The 23,114-nt window shown below is 45.3% G+C and overlaps 1 protein-coding gene across 1 annotated transcript in view; it reads right to left on the bottom strand.

Annotated features, from left to right (window-relative positions):
• REEP4 (receptor accessory protein 4) overlaps nt 1-16,060 on the bottom strand; it is a 50,907-nt gene extending 34,847 nt beyond the window's left edge. The window contains exon 1 of the mRNA XM_068274694.1: nt 15,953-16,060. Coding sequence (XP_068130795.1) covers nt 15,953-15,987 — 35 coding nt within the window. The 5' untranslated portion in view covers nt 15,988-16,060. The remainder of the gene's footprint in view (nt 1-15,952) is intronic.
• Between the last annotated feature and the right edge of the window lie 7,054 nt (nt 16,061-23,114).

The raw sequence follows: 23,114 nt of genomic DNA, 5'->3' as shown, positions 1-23,114 counted from the left end.
AAATATAAACTGCTTACGAAATAACTAATAGGCTACATTTAGGTAATAACTTCTAATAACCAGCATTGAGCAGCCACATGCCTGGGTTATAAAGGGAAGTAGAATACCTGGTACCAGTTGCTACATACAAGTGAGGCAGGCAGCACAGGAGGGAAACAAGTTGTCCCTAAGGCCCAGTTTCCACTAGAGCGAATCTACATGCGTTTCCTGCATGCAGATTCGCATAGACAACACAAGCAGATGGGACTGTTTCCACTTGTGCGGGATTCTGTGCGGTTTGTTGTGCAGAAACAAATCTGCACGGCAGACCCATCAGAATTCGCACGCCGCACACGATTCGTCGGTAATGTAACTAAATAGGAAAACCGCAAGCATTTTAGTCTTGCGGTTTTCCCGGCGTTTCCGCTTAAAAACACGTTGCACAAACCGCAAGAAAATCCGCATAGAAACGGCAACGCAACAGCATGCGGATTCGTTGCCACAATTTTCCCGTTGAAATCACGCCGCACAAGTGGAAACGGGCCCTGAAGGGTGAGAACTGCATACATGAAAAAAAAGGCACCTGGAAGAACGCAGAGGATTGCCACTAGAAGAATATCGCTAGAATTAAAGATATTCTACTACTGTTTTCCAATAGTAAAATATCAATATCGGTAATATTTACAGATATTTTAGTATTTTTAAACCACAGTAGTGTTGTCGCGGTATACAGGTAAGACGATATATCACAGTTTGATTGTGCATGGTAATCATACCATGCACAATCTCGTTTTACTGGTTTTCGGGGGCGGGGCTACCGGGGGGGGGGGCAGAGCAGCGTAGATGCGACGTAGCGGCGGGCGAAGGTACATCGGTGAGGATAAGCAAATACTTGCCGGTGTTTTTTTTTTTTTTTTTTTTTTTAATTCATGTAGCTAGGCTAGCTACATAATAGCCGCTGACAAGCGGCATCCCCTACCTACTCCAATCGCCGCCGGCGATCTTTGCGAGCAGGAAATCTCGTTCAGAACGGGGATTTCCTGCTCGGCTTCCTCCATCGCCATGACGTCACCGACGTCAGAGGGAATCCCGATCCACCCCTCAGCGCTGCCTGGCACTGATTGGCGAGGCTGCGCAAGGGCTCTGGAGGGGGCGGCGCGACGGGTAGCGGCGAATCGGTGGCGATCGAGATATGCACGCAGCTAGCAAAGTGCTAGCTGCGTGCAATAAAAAAAAAACAATTGTGAAAAATCGGCCCAGCAGGGGCCTAAGAAATCCTCCTGCGCAGGTTACCCCGAGCTGAGCTCGGGGTAACCAGCAAGGAAGTTAACTGGGTTATCACCGCTTTGTGAATCGAGCCCAAAGTATTTGTATCAGAAAATGACCCCCACCCCTGGAGGGAAGAACCCCCCTGGTGGGCAACTAATAACCCCCCTGGAGGGAATAAAGCACCCCCCTGGTGGGCAACTAATAACCCCCCTGGAGGGAAGAACCCCCCTGGTGGGCAACCAATAACCCCCCTGGAGGGAATAAAGCACCCCCTTGGTGGGCAACTAATAACCCCCCTGGAGGGACCAGCAGTTGCAAATAATGACAGCAGGGAAATGTGAAAGAAGGTGGTGCATGCGCAGATAAGCACAGTCCATTGAATATTTTTTCATTACACTGGGTCGTCCTGCACACTGTACTGGCTTCATTCTACGTCCTGTTCTTGTCCTATTTCCCTGAATCAGTGCCCCCTGGGCGCTATTACAAGGAGATGATGCAAGAACAGGAAGTAGAATGAAGCTAGTACAGCATGGAGGACCCGGCTGCCGGCGAGTATTTGTTTTGTACCCATCGCTGCTGCCTCCCCCCTGGCTCTCTATACTGCAGGCACCAATCCTGGCTACACCTATCCCTGGCTCTCTATTCTGTGGGCACCAATCCAGGCTACCTATGCTGCAGCCACCTACCACTGGCTACACCTATCCCTGGCTACCTATGCTGCGGCCACCTACCACTACTGGCTACACCTATCCCTGGCTCTCTATACTGCGGGCACCAATCCTGGCTACCTATGCTGCAGCCACCTACTTCTGGCTACATCTATCCCTGTCTACCTATGCTGCGGCCAACTAATTCTGGCTACACCTATCCCTGGCCACCTACTACTGGCTACACCTATCCTGGCTACCTATGCTGCGGCCACCTACTACTGGCTACACCTATCTCTGGCCACCTACACCTATCCCTTACTACCTATACTGCGGCCACCTACTACTGGCTACCTATGCTGCGGCCACCTAATTCTGGCTACACCTATCCCTGGCCACCTACTACTGGCTACACATGCTGCGGCCACCTACTACTGGCTACACCTATCCCTGGCTACCTATACTGCGGCCACGTACTACTGGCTACCTATGCTGCGGCCACGTACTACTGGCTACCTATGCTGCGGCCACCTAATTCTGGCTACACTTATCCCTGGCTACCTATACTGCAGCCACCTACTACTGGCTACACCTATCCCTGGGATCTGTATACTGCGGGCACCAATCCTGGCTACACCTATCCCTGGCTACCTATGCTGTGGCCACCTACTTCTGGCTACACCTATCCCTGGCCACCTACTACTGGCTACACCTATCTCTGGCTACCTATGCTGCGGCCACCTACACCTATCCCTTACTACCTATACTGCGGCCACCTACTACTGGCTACCTATGCTGAGGCCACCTATTTCTGGCTACACTTATCCCTGGCTACCTATGCTGCGGCCACCTACCACTGGCTACACCTATCCCTGGCCATCTACTACTGGCTATGCAATCCCTGGCTACCTATGCTGAGGCCACCTAATGCTGGCTACACCTATCCCTTTCTTCCTATGCTGCAGCCACTTACTACTGGCTACACCAATCCATGGTTACCTATACTGCGGCCACCTACTACTGGCTACCTATGCTGCGGCCACCTACTATTGGGGGGGGCACATTATTTAATGTAAGGGGGGTTCGGGTCCAAATAATTGTTTAATACCGTTTATCGTGTTTTTTTTTATGATTATATTGTGCAATTTCATACCGCTGCAACCCTAGTCTAACCCTACCCTACTCTCACACAGAACCCTCACTCTACCCAATGCCTTACCCTAAGCCCTCCCGGTGATGCCTAAAACAACCGCCCCCTCCTGTCCCTGTTTTTCCTGCTTCGGTGAGAACTAAACTTCAGTCCAAATCGGGCAAACATGCATACAAGGCCAAGAAGCTAGCATTGACAAGCAGGAGAATCCTGAGGGACTGCACACAGACCATACCAGCAAGCAACACACATAAATGGGCTACTCGGGGATCTATTACAGAGGACCTGAACTCAAAAACTTCCTTTCAGCTCTAAAAAAATATAAGCAACAGCATAACCTTTAAAGAAAAACCATTTCTTTGTTACAGCCGATACAAATCCTGCAATAAATCTGCAGTGCATCTACATCCTGCTTTCATGGAAGCAAAACGTATTGTTAACATCCTGTGTTTTTCCAATTAGCTCATCTACGGTGGCAGTCAGCTGACACCAGTAAGAGAACAAAATTACAACTTGTGCTTAGTCACAGATGAGGGGGAATTAGACAGGCTAAACTCTCTAAATACATACATGGTCTATTTCTATGTTTTCCTTCTGGTCCACTTTAAATGGATCGGTGATAAAGACAAACGCAAGCCTCCATACTTGGCATATTAGTAATCTAAATTCCAGTGATAAATTCACTGATAGTACAACAGCAGGCTACACAGGGTTCTATTAAATGGAACAGTGATAAAGACAACAGAAGCCTAGAAGTTTGGCATATCAGTTCATCTAAATTCCAGTGATAATGCCACTGCTAGTACAACAGAGAATGGATGTATATTTGCAAGTCTACTCATAGGTGTTTGACCCGATTTCATTTTAATAAACCAGATCAAATATTGATGTGAAGTCACAGATTGCAAAACAATGCGCTCTGATGGGAGAAGACGATATGGAAGTCTTTATCTGCTTCTAGGGAAAGTCAATGAGATAATTCTGAATTGATGCAAAATGTATGAAGCTTGAGGCCTGGAACCCACTAGAGCATTTTTTTTTTTTTGAGCGCTTTCAATCAACGCTCTGCCAATGTAAACTGATGGAACAGATTCCACTAGAGCGATTGTGATTAAGGAAAAAACAATCGCAGAACATGCAGCATTTTGGGAGAGTTTCCATTCTAATGAATTGTATAGGAGTAGGGAAATCGCTTGAGTAATGGTACACACATGCAAATCTTTTCTCATTGACCACTTTTACTACTTCCATGTGGTATGAGAACTTACCCCCCCAATCTGTATATAGTATTCAAAATCTGTTGGCCCTCACGCTACCCCGAGGTGGTAAAATTGGACAGGGATTGGCCAATCAAAATTGGAAGTCTGTACCAGGCAATAGAAATGGAACATATTGGCCTCAATTCACTAAGCTTTATTAAACGTTTGATAATTTACCTCATGTGTAAAATCTAATTTTGAATTCACTAAAGTGTTATATATTTATTGAACATTTTAGCGATAAAAAACATTCAACAAATATATAACACTTTGGTGAATTCAAAATTAGATTTTACACATGAGGTAAATTATCAAATGTTTGATAAAGCTTAGTGAATTGAGGCCACAAATGCAGAAATGGTTACATTTCACTGGTCCAGTTCCATACTGAACTGCATAAAGTGAGCATAACATTTTGCATCAACTCTTCTCTGGCTGTAATTATTATCTGCTGTCAAATCAAGTTTAGCTGCAGCGAAACTAACATTTATAGCTCAGGGTTAACCCTTTCAGAGGGGAGAAAAAAAATAAAAAAGATAAAAAAGAAACAGCCTAGTTCTAAGTACGCTTGAAACTATACATTACACGATTATGTTGACATGGGGTGTATGCAGTAAACTGCAATAAGCAGAATTATTTGCCTAAAGTTTAGCAAGATGAGTAGAGTGTAATGCATTGCATGCAATGTATGGATTGCATTCTGCTCATTTTGCAGCAAGACAGCACTAAACTGCGACAAGCAGAATTACGTGTGCAAACACCCCCTTGTCACGTCAGTTCAGGCATGCGTTTAAAGGAAATCTAAAGCAAAAAAAAAAACAAAAAAAAAAACACACACAGGTAAACCTACCCGGAGCTTCTACTAGCTCCCCCTGGAGTCATTTGGCGCCCGTGCCTTCACCAAGTGATCCTCCAGTCCCCCGCAGCTACCCTCTTGCAGCTGGCTGACTGAGCAAGCAGACGGCCACGATCATGCGCCCGCCGCTGGGATCGTTCTGTTCATGCGCAGTAGAGATTTTTGCATTCTGCGCATGCGCAGTACTAGGAGAGCAATCAGGAAGCATGCGCACCAGGGCCGCGCATCAAAACAAAAGTAGGGAGCTGCGTGGAACTGGAGGATCACTTGGTGACAACACGGGCGCCAAATGACTCCAAGGGGCTAGTAGAAGCTCCAGGTAAGTTAACCTGACTTTATTTTTGCTTTAGATTTCCTTTAAATGCATGCCTGCCCGATGTGGCTGGTAGATGCCCCGGGTAAGTTAAAATATATATATTTTTCTTCAATTTAGGTTCCCTTTAAGGCAACCAGATCAGTATTTGTAATAATCTGAATCTCAGTGTTAGGGCTGGAACCCACAAGAGCGTTTTGAGCATTTTGGCAGCGCTGCGATACGCTAGCGTTTTGCCAAAACGCTCAGCTGATAATGGATGGGGCAACTTCCACAGGAGCGTTTGCGTTTCCCAGAAACGCAAACGCAGGACCTGCAGCATTTTGGGAGCGTTAGCGCTTCAATGTAAAGTATTGAAACGCTAGCAGAAACGCTCAGCAAAACCTAAACTGAGCGGTTTTGCTAGCGTTTTGCGGTTCAGCACACTGTAACAAAATTAAAAATAATTCACAGGACCAATCAGGATAAAAACGCGAAACGGAAAACGCTACACAACCGCTGAGGAAAAAAAATACACTGTTGCAAAACACGACCGAAAACTCGCATGAATCCACTTGCAAACCGCTCATGCAAAACGCTAGCGGTTGCGTTTTGCGTTTGCGGATTTCAGTGGGTTCCAGGCCTAAGGCCTGGAACCCACTAGGAGAGCTCTTCTGAGCACTTTGTGATTCGAAAAGCTCTCGCTAATGTAATGCTATGGGGGTGATCTCACTGGAGCGATGTGATTGTAGAACGATAACCCAAAGCATTGCATAAGCAAGAGCTTTTTCGAATCACTAGTGATTAGAAAAGGCGTATAGTGGTTAGAGCCCTAAAACTGCACCAACAATTAAGTGTTAACATTCAGGAGAAGATGCTTGCTGTCATTTACATTGTTATGCTAATGACAGATCTTTTGTGGAGCAGGTGGTCAGCTTAAAAGCCAATATCAGCCAGTTTTTGACCACTATATCATGTCTGAGTACCTAAATACAAGCCTGAAGTCAAAATAAATGTCTTACATGTACAATATTTTGCGCACAAATTCAAAAATCGCTTTCAGTGAACCATTGGGAAGGTAAGTTCATGCTTCTCTTCCTACTTTCACTTAATAGAAACGTTAGTTTACATATTTACTGGATGCCTCCCATCATTCTTTATCCAAGTGAAAAATAAATATCCTGTCTATAGCCCAGTTCCTAAATAAGAGAAAATGTAGGTTTGAAGTTTCTACTGTCAAGTGAATAAAGCAGTTTTTTTCTCAGTTCCCACACAGACAAATCTTGAATCTGAATCTGTTCCCTGTAGTAAGAGCCTCCATGCATAATCAGCATTGCCCATAATCTTTGTTAGGGCCGTGTGTAATAAGCACTATAAGGACCCATTGCTTAACTATGGGTGTGTGTACTGTTCAATCAAGAGGGGAGGTGGGACGACAGGTTGGATCATGATAGTGCAGATTCCAGTAGGTGGTTTAAGGTGGCCATACATCAGGCGACTTGGCGGCCAATTGACCATCCAATTCATTTATTATAAGCGCAGCGTTCTCCCAGAATTTTTTTTCAGCTGGGTGGCATGAAAAAGTAGCTGGAATACCAGTGCACTGATGAATACAAAAACTTTAATGTCTTCTTAATGAATAGGTTCTCTCCCTTTGATGGTTTTGACAGTCTTCTTTATGACATTCCGCATATTTGTTCCCTCTTTTCTTTCCCTCTTTTTCCTTATCTTGTATACACTTGTTGTTAGAATAGTTTGTTATGCTATTGAACACACCTAACTGATATATAATCATCCTATAATCCGTTAACGGAGAAGGATTTGCAACTGTTACTTTATGCTTCCTGGACAATTTTGTCTGTTTTTTTTTCTTGATGTGTATTTTTCCATTATCTGTGTTTCCCTGGAATATTGTTGGAATACCCATGCTGCCAAATCCTGTTATCTGGAATTGTGTGTTGTATACTGTACATTTTGCTTTGTTCTTGTTTTATATTTTATTAAAGCTTTAAAAATTGTGAAAAAGTAGCCGGGTGGGGCGAGAGGAGAGAATGCTGGACTGGCACTTCTCTGCACAATTCTGCTTTAGGCAGAGGAGAAGGTGAGCCGAACACAGCCGGGTGCTCACCAAAAATACCGTAGCCGGGTGGAGCATCTGGCTAAAAGAGCCTGGGAAGAACACTGAAGCGATATTGGGACAAGCGAGGAACACGACTAAGTGCCCAATGCTGTCCCCCTCCCCAATGGTCAATGTGCCCCTCCGGAGACCAATGCACCATTCATTACCCGTCGGCATTACATTGAGGGGAAAGTGCCCGGGTGGCAAAGCGGCGTCGCAAAGCCGATTCCTAATTGATTTGAGGATGAAATTGATTGGGAATCGGCCTGTGGCATTTGGGCAGCAACAGACCGATCGCTAATCAGATTTGATCGGATAGAGATCTGTCTCTTGATCGATCTGCCCATACATTATATGGGCACCTTTAACCACTTCACCACTGAGGGGTTTTACCCCTTGAACACCAGAGCAATTTTCACCTTTCAGCGCTCCTTCCATTAATTTGTCTATAACTTTATTATTACTTATCACAATGAAATGAACTATATCTTGTTTTTTTGCCACCAATTAGACTTTCTTTAGGTGGGACATTATGCCAAGAATTATTTTATTCTAAATGTGTTTTAATGGGAAAACAGGAAAACAGTTGGGAAAAAAATTATTTTTCAGTTTTCGGCCATTATAGTTTTTAAATAATGCATGCTACTATAATTAAAACCCATGAAATGTATTTGCCCATTTGTCCCGGTTATAAAACCGTTTAAATTATGTCCCTATCACAATGTTTGGCGCCAATATTTTATTTGGAAATAAAGGAGCATTTTTTTCAGTTTTGCATCCATCCCTAATTACAAGCCCGTAGTTTATAAAGTAACAGTGTTATACCCTCTTGACATAAATCTTTAAAAAGTTCAGTCCCTAAGGTAACTATTTGTTTTGTTTTTTTAATCAAACAAAAAAAAATTGGGGAGTGTGGGAGGTAATGAGTTAATTTATTGTGGAAAACTAATGTATTTATATATGTAAAATGCTTTAGGGTGTAGTTTTACTATTTGGCCACAAGATGGCCACAGTGAGTTTGTTTACATGCGATCTGTAAGCGTCCGGAAAGACGCTTACAGGAAGCAGTACGAGGCTGGGAACATCACAATGATCGCGCTGTTTCTAATAGAAGCAGCGGATCATTGCGGGGGGCTTAGATCAACGAACGGGAATAGATTTTCCCGTTCATTGATCTCCGGGCGAGCAGGCGGCGGCGTGCACGAGTGGCGGGAGCGCGGACAGCGGCGGTAGTGCGGAAGGTACGGATTTCTCCGTCCCTTGGTTTTTTAGGGGGGGGGGGGTAAGACAAAGAAATTTGTACCGCGGGGGGTAAAGTGGTTAAAGTACATTTAAACTGAGGGATATGGTAGCTGCCATATTTATTTCCTTTTACAACAATACCAGTTGCCTGGCTGTCCTGCTGATCTCTGTGGCTGCAGTAGCGTCTAAATCACACACCTGAAACATGCATGCTCTATGTAACACCTTTACTATACATCTCATATGTAGATCAGGTCTGACAGGACTCAGCAGGGCGGCAATTAAATAAATTAAGTGAAGTAATGAAGTAACTAGACGTGATGTACAGGGTGGGACATTTATATGGATACACCTTAATAAAATGGGAATGGTTGGTGATATTAACTTCCTGTTTGTGGCACATTAGTATATGTGAGGGGGGGACGGGACTTTTCAAAATGGGTGGTGACCATGGCGGCCATTTAGAATCCAACATTTTTTCAATAGGTTGAGGGTCATGTGACATCAAACTTATTGGGAATTTCACAAGAAAATCAATAGTGTGCTTGGTTTTAATGTAACTTTATTATTTCATGAGTTATTTACAAGTTTCTGACCACTTATAGAATGTGTTCAATGTGCTGCTCATTGTGTGGGTTTGTCAACGCAACCCTCTTCTCCCACTCTTCACACACTGATAGCAACACCGCAGGAGAAGTATGAAATGAAGAAGCACACAGATCAGATGCTTGACTGTATTTGCCGCATGCTTGTTTCAGGTGTGCGAGTCAGAAGCTACAGATGCATCGAAGAACAGCAGGTTGCCAAGCAACTGGTATTATTTAAGAGGAAATAAATACAGCAGCCTCAACATCCCTCAAACCTCAGGTGCCCTTTAATGCTCCGACTTATAATCTAAAAAATATTTCAAATGACATTCTCCATAAACAAATCTGGAGAAAGTACACTATTATAAATGGTACATAGCAACCAGTCACTGACAGTATCCATGAGTCTAATAACAGTAAAGAAAAGACAATATGAAGCAGCTGATAACCCAGCAGCAGCATTATTGGCTGCACTTATCCGATATGCCCTTTATACATCTATTACAAACAAAGGCAGCCCAGCTATGTATTCTCCACAGGCAGATGGTGAATCACCTTGCTGTCTGTACACATTACAGTGATGAGTTACACTTCAGAAACATATAATTACCCTATCTAGGAAGTGAATAGGCTCATAACACTGTTATATCATACATGAGTGACTAGAGGATCCCTCTAATAAGCATCTCACTTACTGATCAATAGTGATGAAGGTAGGCCGCACTCCTGCATATAGAAGGTGTAATGTGACGAGTCACTGGGTCCCACAGCACTGAGGTCCCAATCAATGTGTAAAAAGCAGAGATCGGCACCATCAAATTGCATTTAGCTCTTCATTATAGACACACAGACCTTCTGCTATAGCATCAGCGACGTTTTTCCTCCAAAATGTCGCTAACACTATAGCAGAATGTCTGTGTCTATAATAAATGAAGAGCTACCGTAAATACAAATTGATGGTGCCGGTCTCCACTTTCTCCATCTTTCATTTGCTGATCAATACTGTGGCTGATTTCTCACAAAATGTAAACTGGAACAAAATCAGAACAACCTATCAGAATCTTTGTTTCATTTAAAGTGGACCTGAAATATTGCACAGGACAGAAGGAAGACAGATAAATACACCCTGTATGTATTTAGAGAGTTTAGCCTAATTCCCGCTCATCTGTGACTAATCACCAGTGTAATTTGATCTGTCAGCTCAGGAATCTCCTCTGCCAAGGCAGAGCAACTAATTTGTAAACACAGGATGTTAACATGTCCGCTTCCATGAAAGCAGGAACTAGACACTGCAGATTTATTGCAGGATTTATATCGGCTGTAAGAAAGAAATGTTTTACTTTAAAGGTTATAGTACTGTTGCTTATGTTTTAGAGCAGAGAGTAAGTTCTGAGTTCAGGTCCACTTTAGACAAAGCCTGATGGGTTGGTTCTGCTCATTTTCTCCACTCTCTAGGTTCATTTGCAGCTATAATCGTAATAAATCTGCTTCACAAAGACCGCCAGAAAGAATGAATTGGACCTTTCAGTAATTCTTTTAAGTGCATTATGAAGGCTTTCTATACTGTGACTGCTTACAATTACACACTGTGTCCCCACTGCATGGGTCAGGTCTCCAGATCTACGCATACAAATAGGCTGCATAAAGTCCTCTCCAACCTACCTACTTCTCCCTCTGTTCTCCAATGCAAAATAAATGAAAATTCAGTGGTGGGAAACACAGCCAGAGACAGAAGATATAGTCTGCTGCAGGACCTGCTGTAGAACAGTCAGGCTATAAATATTCAGGCTTGTGCTGCTAAGAAAGGATACACTAAGCAGACACCTCTAGTGCTATCCTTACTATGTGAGAGAAATCGCAAGCAACAAGTTAACTTTAAAGTATAAATACCACATTACATACAGTGGCTTGCAAAAGTATTCGGCCCCCTTGAAGTTTTCCACATTTTGTCACATTACTGCCACAAACATGAATCAATTTTATTGAAATTCCACGTGAAAGACCAATACAAAGTGGTGCACACGTGAGAAGTGGAACGAAAATCACACATGATTCCAAACATTTTTTACAAATCAATAACTGCAAAGTGGAGTGTGTGTAATTATTCGGCCCCCTTTGGTCTGAGTGCAGTCAGTTGCCCATAGACATTGCCTGATGAGTGCTAATGACTAAATAGAGTGCACCTGTGTGTAATCTAATGTCAGTACAAATACAGCTGCTCTGTGATGGCCTCAGAGGTTGTCTAAGAGAATATTGGGAGCAACAAAACCATGAAGTCCAAAGAACACACCACACAGGACCGTCAGGGATAAAGTTATTAAAAAATTTAAAGCAGGCTTAGGCTACAAAAAGATTTCCAAAGCCTTGAACATCCCACGGAGCACTTATTTTGATACTCAGTTATGTTTATTATTATCGGTTTTCCAGCTTATTTTAAACCTGTGTATTGAGTGCAACTTCCCAAATCCATTCATATCGATAGGAATTGCTCTCATGTGCCCAAGGTCAGTGGTCCTATCATAATATTTCCACAGGACCCCATAATTGTAGTTACAACTTCAAATGGCCAGAGATAGTTGGACTGGAAATGTGTATAAATCTATAAAGGTTGCTCCAGTTAACCCTTCATGGGTGAAATGGCAATTTGCTTGGCTACCTTCCTATAGCATGCAATTTGATAAGTGTTTCTTTCAAGTTATGCTAGGCACACCGTGCAATTTCTCGTCAGATAAAGTCAAACCGATAATTTCCAACATGTCCAATCTGCTTCCAATTGATAACCGTATCGATTTTCAAATCAATTCTGCGCAAAATTGATCCAGTTATCAGATGGTAGCAGATCGGACATGTTGGAAATTATCAGTTTGACAACAGCATAACAGACATTTGACTTCATTCTGCAGATGGTCAGCCAGCAACCACCTATATCCAGACAGCAATCTACAAATGTCCCTAGACACATTGCAGACAACGCCTTCTGACACAGTACCCCCCTCAGGCCATGTTTCAGCAGTCTGAGATGAGACCTGAAATAATCATCAACCAACTCAAACTGAGCAAGAGAAATGATACTTTATTTGGCTGAAATGACTGACCATGTGCTGCAGAAAAGATTTATTAGTAAGCAAAGCAAAAGATCTTTCTCAGTAGAAAATGTAACTTAGTGGTACAGTTACTCTGTACCAGACAAGATCAGCACATACGGTTGCCATTGCAGCTCACCAGATGGTAGATACAGGCACTTCATCTCAATCCCTTTTATGGGGATCTTTAGCCTAAGTGTACACAGAGGCAGTGTTGTAGATGTCACAGGGGAGCAGTCATGGGCTTTCGAGTTAAAAGCCACTCAAATTTGAAATTGAAATGAAGCTTGAGTAAGGCAGGTGTGAGCATGGGAGACAAGGGGTTTCTTACCCAGAAGTCCCTCAGGCTCCTATGCCGCTATGCGTATCAATCCAAGTCGAAAGGAGGAAGTGCGGTAGTGAGTCGTGGAACGCATCCCATAGATCGTGTGCGAGTGGAGTGATACACATGGGAGCCTAACGCATCTGGGTAAGTAACCCCTCGTCTCCCATACTCACACCTGCCTTAATCAAGCTTTATTACAATTTCAAATTCGAGTCTGCAAGGGACCCCATGAACATTCAACTGGGACCATCACTGTTCTCAACACTTCTGTTCATAACATGTCCAACCTCTGTCAGGAGTCCACGCAAATCATGCAAGACTCAACTTTGTGTTCTGTCACGGCGACGGACTCATTGATGTGTTCTGTTTGAGGAAATGGTAGGTTTCCCTCTAGTGCGAGTCTGGCCTTTAGCAGGCCATACACTGGTCAACGTGGCCAACAGGTGGAACTCTCTCAGATCATTATCTGAGAAATAGAACATTTTATCATATTTTCTCTTAGTTACAGTTTAAATTTATTAGGCATCTGATTATTTTTGCCAACTCTGACTCCGAGTACCCTAAGATTGCTCCGAATCCACAGCCCTGGTATGAACACCCTGGCAGATGATCTGAAGCACCTGTTACATGCTAAGAGGTGTTAGGAGTGGTGTCAATGACACACAGTGATCTGGCTGAAACACGTTACCTCCTCACACTGCAGGCTGCCCATCTCTCACATGGGGATATTTATGTACATGCAGCTGCCCAGCCCTCGCACCACAAGCTGCAGCTCATCCATCAATCAAACAGTGGTTGCATGCTGTTACTTGCAGTACCACAGCAGGTGAATCATTCAATCTGGCCAAATATGGAATATACAAGCAATCACACTAACATACAAGAGAGTACATAGCAAGTCAGTACTGAACACATCAGGTACATGGCAAACTGGCACTGTACAGCAGGATATATGACAGGAAAACACTGTACAGGACCCACAGGAAAGTACATGGAAGGATGACACATTTTAGGACACACGGAGGGTGAGCATCAGGCTGGCACTGCACAGGACACACGGCAAGGTGTAGGACAGGCTGGCAATTAAGACACATGGGAGGATGCGGCAGGCTGGTATGGCACAGGACACATAGACTGCTGGCTGATATAGTACAGTTGACACAAAAGGGTAAATGACAGGCTTACTGCACAAATAACAGAGCACAAAGAGGGAGTACCAAGCATGATAGTAGGCAGGTTGGTAGCAACCTGCCTACTACGAGGGTACAGGGCAGGCAGGCTGGCAGTGTACAAGACAGGAAGGCTGGCACAGTACAGAAGACATGAGGGTACATGGCAGGCTGGCACAGTACAGGAGAGAAGGGAAGCTCCATGACAGGCTGGCGCAGTACAGGAGAGAAGGGAAGCTCCATGACAGGCTGGCGCAGTACAGGAGAGAAGGGAGGCTCCATGACAGGCTGGCGCAGTACAGGAGAGAAGGGAAGCTCCATGACAGGCTGACGCAGTACAGGAGAGAAGGGAAGCCACATGACAGGCTGGCACAGTACAGGAGAGAAGGGAAGCCACATGACAGGCTGGCGCAGTACAGGAGAGAAGGGAAGCTCCATGACAGGCTGGCGCAGTACAGGAGAGAAGGGAAGCTCCATGACAGGCTGGCGCAGTACAGGAGAGAAGGGAAGCTCCATGACAGGCTGGCGCAGTACAGGAGAGAAGGGAGGCTCCATGACAGGCTGGCGCAGTACAGGAGAGAAGGGAAGCTCCATGACAGGCTGGCGCAGTACAGGAGAGAAGGGAGGCTCCATGACAGGCTGGCGCAGTACAGGAGAGAAGGGAAGCTCCATGACAGGCTGGCGCAGGACAGGAGAGAAGGGAAGCTCCATGATAGGCTGGCACAGTACAGGAGAGAAGGGAGGCTCCATGACAGGCTGGCGCAGTACAGGAGAGAAGGGAAGCTCCATGATAGGCTGGCACAGTACAGGAGAGAAGGGAGGCTCCATGACAGGCTGGCGCAGTACAGGAGAGAAGGGAAGCTCCATGACAGGCTGGCGCAGGACAGGAGAGAAGGGAAGCTCCATGATAGGCTGGCACAGTACAGGAGAGAAGGGAGGCTCCATGACAGGCTGGCGCAGTACAGGAGAGAAGGGAAGCTCCATGACAGGCTGGCGCAGGACAGGAGAGAAGGGAAGCTCCATGATAGGCTGGCGCAGTACAGGAGAGAAGGGAGGCTCCATGACAGGCTGGCGCAGTACAGGAGAGAAGGGAGGCTCCATGATAGGCTGGCACAGTACAGGAGAGAAGGGAGGCTCCATGATAGGCTGGCACAATATAGGAGAGAAGGGAAGCTCCATAACAGGCTGGCACAGTATAGGAGAGAAGGGAAGCTCAATGACAGGCTGGCACAGTACAAGAAAGAAGAGAAGCTCCATGACAGGCTGGCACAGTACAGGAGAGAGGCTACATGACAGGCTGGCACAGTACAGGAGAGAAGCTAAATGACAGGCTGGCACAGTACAGGAGAGAAGCTACATGACAGGCTGGCACAGGACAAGAGAGAAGCTACATGACAGGCTGGCACAGGACAAGAGAGAAGAGGAGAGAAGGGAAGCTCCATAACAGGCTGGCACAGTATAGGAGAGAAGGGAAGCTCCAAGACAGCCAGGCAAACTACAGGAGAGAAGGGAGGCTACATGACAGGCTGGCACAGGACAGAAGCTACATGACAGGCTGGCACAGCACAGGAGACAAGGGAAGCCACATGACAGGCTGGCACATTACAGGAGAGGAGAGAAGCTACAAGACAGGCTGGCACAGCACAGGAGACAAGGGAAGCTACATGACAGCCTGGCACAGTACAAGAAAGAAGGGAAGCCACATGACAGGCTGGCACAGTATAGGAGAGAAGGGAAGCCACATGACAGGCTGGCACAGTATAGGAGAGAAGGGAAGCCACATGACATGCTGGCACAGTATAGGAGAGAAGGGAAGCCACATGACATGCTGGCACAGTATAGGAGAGAAGGGAAGCCACATGACAGGCTGGCACAGTACAGAACACACAGCAGTTTACACTGCAGGCTGCCGCTATATAGGAAAGCAATGAGGGTGGGTATCAGGCTGTTACGTCTCAGAGGGGGGATAACTTACACCACAGCACGAGAGATAATCCAAGACACCATCATCACAGCTCCCCAGTGACTCTCTCAGCTACCCGGACTCCTTCCGCTTCCGCTGGGCGGGACCACACAACTCAAACTAGGAGAAAAACAAATAGCAGCCAGTCAGCGGCTGGCAGACACGCCCCTCAGCCGGTCTCCATGGCGATACATTGGGCTTACTAATTAACGGAGTGACACAGTTGCAACTGCGAAGCGGGTGGTTTAAAGATTGTACTTTGACTATTTGTAGTTTTATTATCACTCAGGAGCCATTCATAAAGTTGCAGATATCCTCGATAGTACATTCATTTATAGAGGTCTTCATTATTATACAAAGGAGGGGGGGGGGTCCTTAGAATTTAATTCGTGTGTGTACTTTGCAAAACAGATACCGTTTGTTTAAAGAAGTAGTTTAAAGAGACTCCGTAACAAAAATTGCATCCTGTTTTTTATCATCCTACAAGTTCCAAAAGCTATTCTAATGTCTCTGTAATAAATCAACTTATCTCTCTCTTGTCAGACTTGTCAGCCTGTGTCTGGAAGGCTGCCAAGTTCTTCAGTGTTGTGGTTCTGTGATGAATCTCCCCCCTCCAGGCCCCTCTCTGCACTATTTAGATTAGGGCAGCTTCTCTCTTATCTTTTACAAGCTGGATAAATCCTCTGAGCTGGCTGGGCTTTCACATACTGAGGAATTACATACAGGCAGATCTGTCTGCACTCTGCAGGAAGAAACAGCCTGACACTTCAGTGGAAGATAGCTGCAGGGGGAAAGAAACACACAAATGATCTCTTGAGATTCAAAAGGAAGGGTGCATACAGCCTGCTTGTGTATGAATGTATTTTCTACGTGTGGACATACTGTACATCAACCTACTTCCTGTTTTGGTGGCCATTTTGTTTGTTTATAAACAAACTTTTTAAAACTGTTTTTAACCACTTTTAATGCGGCGAGGAGCGGCGAAATTGTGACAGAGGGTAATAGGAGATGTCCCCTAACACACTGATATGTTTACTTTTGTGCGATTTTAACAATACAGATTCTCTTTAACCAAGGATTGAACTTAATTCCAATTGGTAGCTGATACCCCCTATCTTTCCCTTTTCTCCAATAGTTCATTGGGGGGTCTTTATGAGTGATACTGTGGTGAAACCCCTCCCACAATATGTGATGTCATGATCCATGGTCCTGACAGTTTGCTGTCTGTGAACCACGTTGCATTGTTTGAAATAACGGATTTTTCCATCTGCCAAGCAAGCAGTATCTCCCTCTGTGCATTGAACTCTTAGTAAGGGCTTGTTCATACTGCAAGAGTTTTCGGCGTTTTTCTCACCCGCTTGCGGTTTTTAAAAACACCCCCCCCCCCCGACCGCGTGGACAATGAATGTCAATGAGAATGTTCATATCAGCACGGGTTGTGCGCTGTGCGTCTAGCAAAGTGGTGCGTGTGCCATGGTTAAGGGGGTTCCGCCTCAATGGAAGCTATAGGAGAAACGCAAAACGCTCACAAAATCGCTTTGTGTAGCGATTGTGTTTGCGTTTTTAAGAATAAATACATTGTATTTATTCATTTCCGGGTCAAAGAGTTCACTTCCTGACTTGCATCAGGGAGTGAATTACAAAACCGCTCGGAAAAAACGTTTAGAAAACCGCTAAGCACCAAAAAGAATCGCCCACCCAAGCACTGGGAATCGGGAAAAAGGACACCTTAAAAACAGCCCAACGCGGACGGACACGCGAGCCGAACGCAATGTGAACAAGGCCTAAATAAACATTCCGCACAAATCACCCGGTAGAACCACCAGTGATAAGGAAATATTTTACGATGGGCAAACACTGACTATATAATCTATAAATGAATATTGTAAAAAATAAGCAATAGTATTCATTATGTTATTTTCACTACAAAAGCAAACTTCTTTCTTTGCATAGCATTTTAGTAAGGAGGTTTTTGGTCTCCTACAGTCAGGAGATCTGGTTCACCATGAGCTATCTGGGCAATCTGTAACTCCTTGTACTTTGCACTAAAAAGCCTGTAACTAGCCAGAGCAGCTCATATCTGGCCTGAAAACACCTTGGTAGGGAGAGTTGGTGTCAGCAATTCTATGGGACTGCTGCGAATCTGCATAGGGCTGAAAAAAGATACAATCTGCACTACTTTTCCACACAATGCATGCGATTCCTCATTGAAATCACTGGCTACTGTTTCCACTAGTGCATTGCGATTCCAATCCGGAAAACGCGTAAACGAATTTGCATGCTTATGTTTTTCTAACTATGCGATTTTACCATGTCAGTGCCTGTGTACTTTTTCATGAAATTTTATGTGAAAACGTATGTGAATTTGCATGGAAATTCGCATGGTGAAAACACACGTGATTTTCCTATTAATTACATTACGTGCAAATCACACACTATGCGTGCAGTGTGTGAATTTTGATGGCTCTGCTGTGTGTAGTGGAAACAGGCCCATTGACTTGTATTGTCAAATCTGAATTCAGAAAATGCATGCGGATTCGCACTAGTGGAAACGGGCCCTAAACAAAACACATACGTTAAAACACACATAAAATGCAAATATAGTGCAGAAAAATGCTTGCGGGGAATTGAGTGCTCCCGACCTGTGGTGAATGTGATATGGAGACTGTATATTTATTTCCTTTTAAACAATCCAAGTTGCCTGGCTGTCCCCCTGATTCTCTGTCTCCAATACTTTTAGGCTGCTTTCACAGTAAGACGTTACAGGCGCATGTTAGAGCAGCCTGTAACGCAGCCCACCGCATAGCAATGAAAAATCAATGGGCTGTTCACAGTGCCCACGTTGCGTCACATTGTAACGCTTCACGTTATTTCAAAGTGCTGCATGCTGTGCGTTCTACGCGGCTAAGCCGCGTTAGCAGGGCCGGATTTGTACTTCTTACCGCCCAAGGCCGACTATTACCAGCCGCCCCAACCGAAACCGTATCCTACCACCTCTCTCCACACACACACAAAAAACTTCGGGCCGATGGTGTCCACCATTGCGGCTAATGCCGAGGTCTCCATAGCAACGTGAAGTGAATCAATCACGTCACATGGGGGAACTGGTCAATCAAGCGATCTACAGGTGATGGGCGTGGTGAGAGCCATCCACCAAACACACATAGTCAAAAGTGGCCCACAATTGGACATTGGGTGGGGTCAGCAACACGTAAAAGTGAGTCCTGTACCCACTGCTGTCTCCAGGGTAACAGCGCTGGCCATCAATAAATTAAGAAATGGGTACTGTGAGAGGCTGCTTTCTGTATTCTGTACTATTTGCTGGTGCTGCCCCTGGTCCTTTCATCCCCCACACCAAGTGTGTGAGACACGGCCTTCTGTAACTGCCTGCAGCTGCTGCTATATCATTGGACAAGGTCTGGCTTTTTGCTAGTCACACACTGTTCACAAACGTTTGGTTAACGGACTGCAGCTGCCTGTAGCACAGCACAGGCAAATGCCAGCTGATACTAATAGTGCAGTTATCCTGATCACTTTCATTTGTTTGGACACTTGCAAATAATGCCCTTCAAATAATGCCCACTGTCTGCAGGCCGCCCCTTGTTTATCTGGTGCCCTAGGCCATGGCCTATGTGGCCTTGCCAGAAATCCGGCCATGCGCGTTAGACTGTTTGCGCATGCTCAGTAGTATTGGAGGAGGAGGTCTCCCCCTCCTCCTTGGCCAGGCACATGGCTAATTAATATTCACTGCACGGTGTGACGTGCAGTGTTTACTTCCTGGAGCGCCGCTCTGTGCAGCGATTGGCTGGCGGGACCACGTGATGCCGCATGCATCCAAGAGTACGCATCACGGCATCACAGGACGTATGAAGAGCCGCTTAACGCGGCTCGATCTGACGTCCAGCTTCTACCACACTATGCGTTGCGTTAGGTGCACGTTATGCGACCTTAACGTAGCATCTAACGCAACGTCTTAGTGTGAAAGTAGCCTTAGCTGATCCCCATCCCCTTCTTGCACCTCTGACACTGTGGTTGTCCTTGGCAGGCTTTGGTGCGCCGTATCAATTGTTATGTATAGAGTGCTTGGGTAGGCCCCATTGTAAAACTCGCACTAGGACTCATAGCTCCTCAACTACGCCACTGAGTACCATGGGCAGGAACTAGTACTATGTGCAGTAAGTCTGGAAACCCAATGCAATTGGGTGATCATTAGATTAGTGTTGCAAATTAAAGGGAACCTGAAGTGAGAGGAATACGGAGGCTGCCATCTTCATTCTCTAATAAACAATATCACTTGCCTGACTTCTGTGCTGATGCTCACTCTCTAATACTTTAAAGGGGTCCATACACTCGTCAGATTAGGTTCAAATCCCAGCTATGGTATGAGAGAGAGAGAGAGAGAGAGAGAGAGAGAGATAGAGATAGAGATAGAGATAGAGATAGAGATAGAGATAGAGATAGAGATAGAGATAGAGATAGAGATAGAGATAGAGATAGAGATAGAGATAGAGATAGAGATAGAGATAGAGAGAGAGAGATTTGTGCTTTAGACACTACTTGTTCTGAAGCATGAGCACATTTCCATACAAAGTTTGCTGGTAGTGTTATGGTCAGTAGGCTCTGTTTTAACAGAAACATAGCCAACCTACAATCTGCAGACTTTCATGACTATAGCCAGTTTTACTTACTTTGTGTAATGATTCTGCTGGATTCTGTGTGTACTTTGTCTGCAGCCAGCTTTCACCCTGACCTGTGTCCTGTCTGCATGAACATTGCTAGCACTGACCCAGCAGCAGTGATTGTGAATTTTGTCCTGTGTTTATGTGCACAGACCAGTACTGAGTGTCCTGCAAGATGATCCCTAAAAATCCCCACAGAGAGACGACTGCCCAGCTTGCCCCATAACACTATCCTTTAAAGCTATCTGAGCACTAGAATTTAAAGTGAATCTGGGGGGTACTTACCTCAGGATGGGGACACCTCTGGATCCTAAAGAGACTCCCCCTGTCCTGCTCAGCCCTCTGCATCCAGCGCTTGCTCCCCCAGACACAGAGCGGCAATAACATTCACAATTGCCGATGCTCGGGGTCTGGCAGGAATAGTCGAGCCCAATCTCGTCTGCTCTGCTGCGCAGGCGCATACGGCTCACGCCTGTGAAGTAGAGTGGACTTTGGCTATTTCCGCCAGAGCCCGAGCGGAGAGCCAACAAGCCCTGGCTACGTGCATCCTTGTACGCTCTCCCGTTGCCGGGAGCGTGCTGCGCAGGAGCAGAAGAGATTTACTCTGTGCCTGTGCATCCTGCTCCCGGCAACAGGAGCGTGAACGAGGAAACGTGCGGCCAGGGTTGTGCAGGTGCAATGGCCGTCGACTTGCAAGTCGGCGATACCGAAACTGCACCGTGGCAGTGGACCAGATGAACGTTGAGGACCAGCGCGGGCACAGGGGGCTGGCACAAGCCCCAGGTAAAGGTCCTTTTACATTTAATCAGTTGCTCTCAGTTATAACTGAAAGGACAACTGATTTTCAAAGTAATGCCCATGTTTCCCTATGGCTCAGCCCTGGTCACCTCCTCACTTGCATATAAAGGGCAAATGTATTTCTACTATAGCTGAGTTAATATGCTGATAGTCTTAACTAGACACAGTTCCCCGAAACGAGTTAGAGAGTGGGTCAGGTAGGACCACAATGTATGGATTGGATAAAGTGATAAATTAGTTTTCTCACTTTCCTTCTTGTTGTAGGATGATCCAGGGGCGTAACAATAGACCCTGCAAGGGATGCCTTCGTAGGGGGGCCCAGAAGCCTCAGGGGGCCCATGGGGGAAAAAGTTTGAGAGACTGACAAGCAACAAAGGGCATGGAGAGAAAACGTATTCTACTCTCATACCATTGTTATGTTGACTGCATGTGTCCACTACACAGATAAGGAATCATACACATTTTGGAATTTGTACACTGTCCCTGCTCCCTAGGGTTCGTAAAAAAAATCTCACACTGCAGCGGTTCTGATGACTTCATGTACAACATTACAAACAAAGGAGTCACAGTTGGAAAAAAAAGTTGTAGACTGTCCCTCAGAAGAGATTCCTAGATTTTTATCACACACACACAGACTAGTGACCTTATAGTGTCTAATTACTGGACAAAATGGAATGGGTAAGATTGATGTCTGACTGTTGCTGCCTCATTGAGAGCTTGTTGTCTTGTCTCATACTGAGTCTAAGATCCTGTAATAACAGTATCAATCAGTGACACTCTGAATGCTTTGCCAAAGTTACAGTGAATATATCTTATGTTCAGCGTGTCATTATTGTTCCTCCATATAGCATGTGCTCTGTCTCATGTAGTAAAATAATACGGCTGTGTGTGTATGTATGTACTGGGAACAGAGCTGCGACAAGTCCTTGCCGGTGTTAAGCTTGGGGGTGTAATCTCCACAGTCAGCATACAACACATAAGCTGACGTGAAGGAGGTACACACACCAGCACAAGGGATCAGGATATCCCCAGTTTAGTGGAGGAGAGGACTGACTCCAATAGGAGATTGTGGCGCACAGAGCCGGTGCAGATCTGAACAGCCACAAACACTTTCGTAATAACGTCTCAGCGCAAAGTAGCGCTGAGCGCATAAACCAGGACTGAGGAGATCAGGACAGGTAGACAGAATGAACGCTTGCTAGCTAGCGATTACTTAGCGACAGCAAGCGTCCAAAACCAGACAGACTGGAATGAGGCAGCCAATGCGTTGCGGCGATGGCGTGCCTCACAAAGACAGGACAGGAGAGACAGGAAATAGCAGGATCGAGATAGATGAACGCAACACAGATAAATACACAATAAGTATGTTTTCCTAGCGTATTACAATTACAGCTATCAATGAAACTATTCGTAACGTCTGACTAACATATGTATATATTGGCGATGAACCGATATATGACATAAGCAGGAACGCTGACTAAGACTGAAGCAATACAGGGAACAGGACTCAGAAGGATTCGCTATCTCTTCGCAGAGATGAACGCAATCCACAAACAGGACCAGGAACAGGATAACTAGCTCAGCACGGGTGTTCACGATACGCGCAAACTACCAAAACGTGCTGGAAAACTGACTAACTGAACACAGGAAATAAACAGTTCGTGTACGTATATATCAGCGACACTGATATATTAACG

This window comes from Hyperolius riggenbachi, chromosome 3, assembly GCF_040937935.1.
Source record: "Hyperolius riggenbachi isolate aHypRig1 chromosome 3, aHypRig1.pri, whole genome shotgun sequence".
Lineage (NCBI taxonomy): Eukaryota > Metazoa > Chordata > Amphibia > Anura > Hyperoliidae > Hyperolius > Hyperolius riggenbachi.
This window is presented reverse-complemented; position numbering and strand designations above follow the sequence as displayed.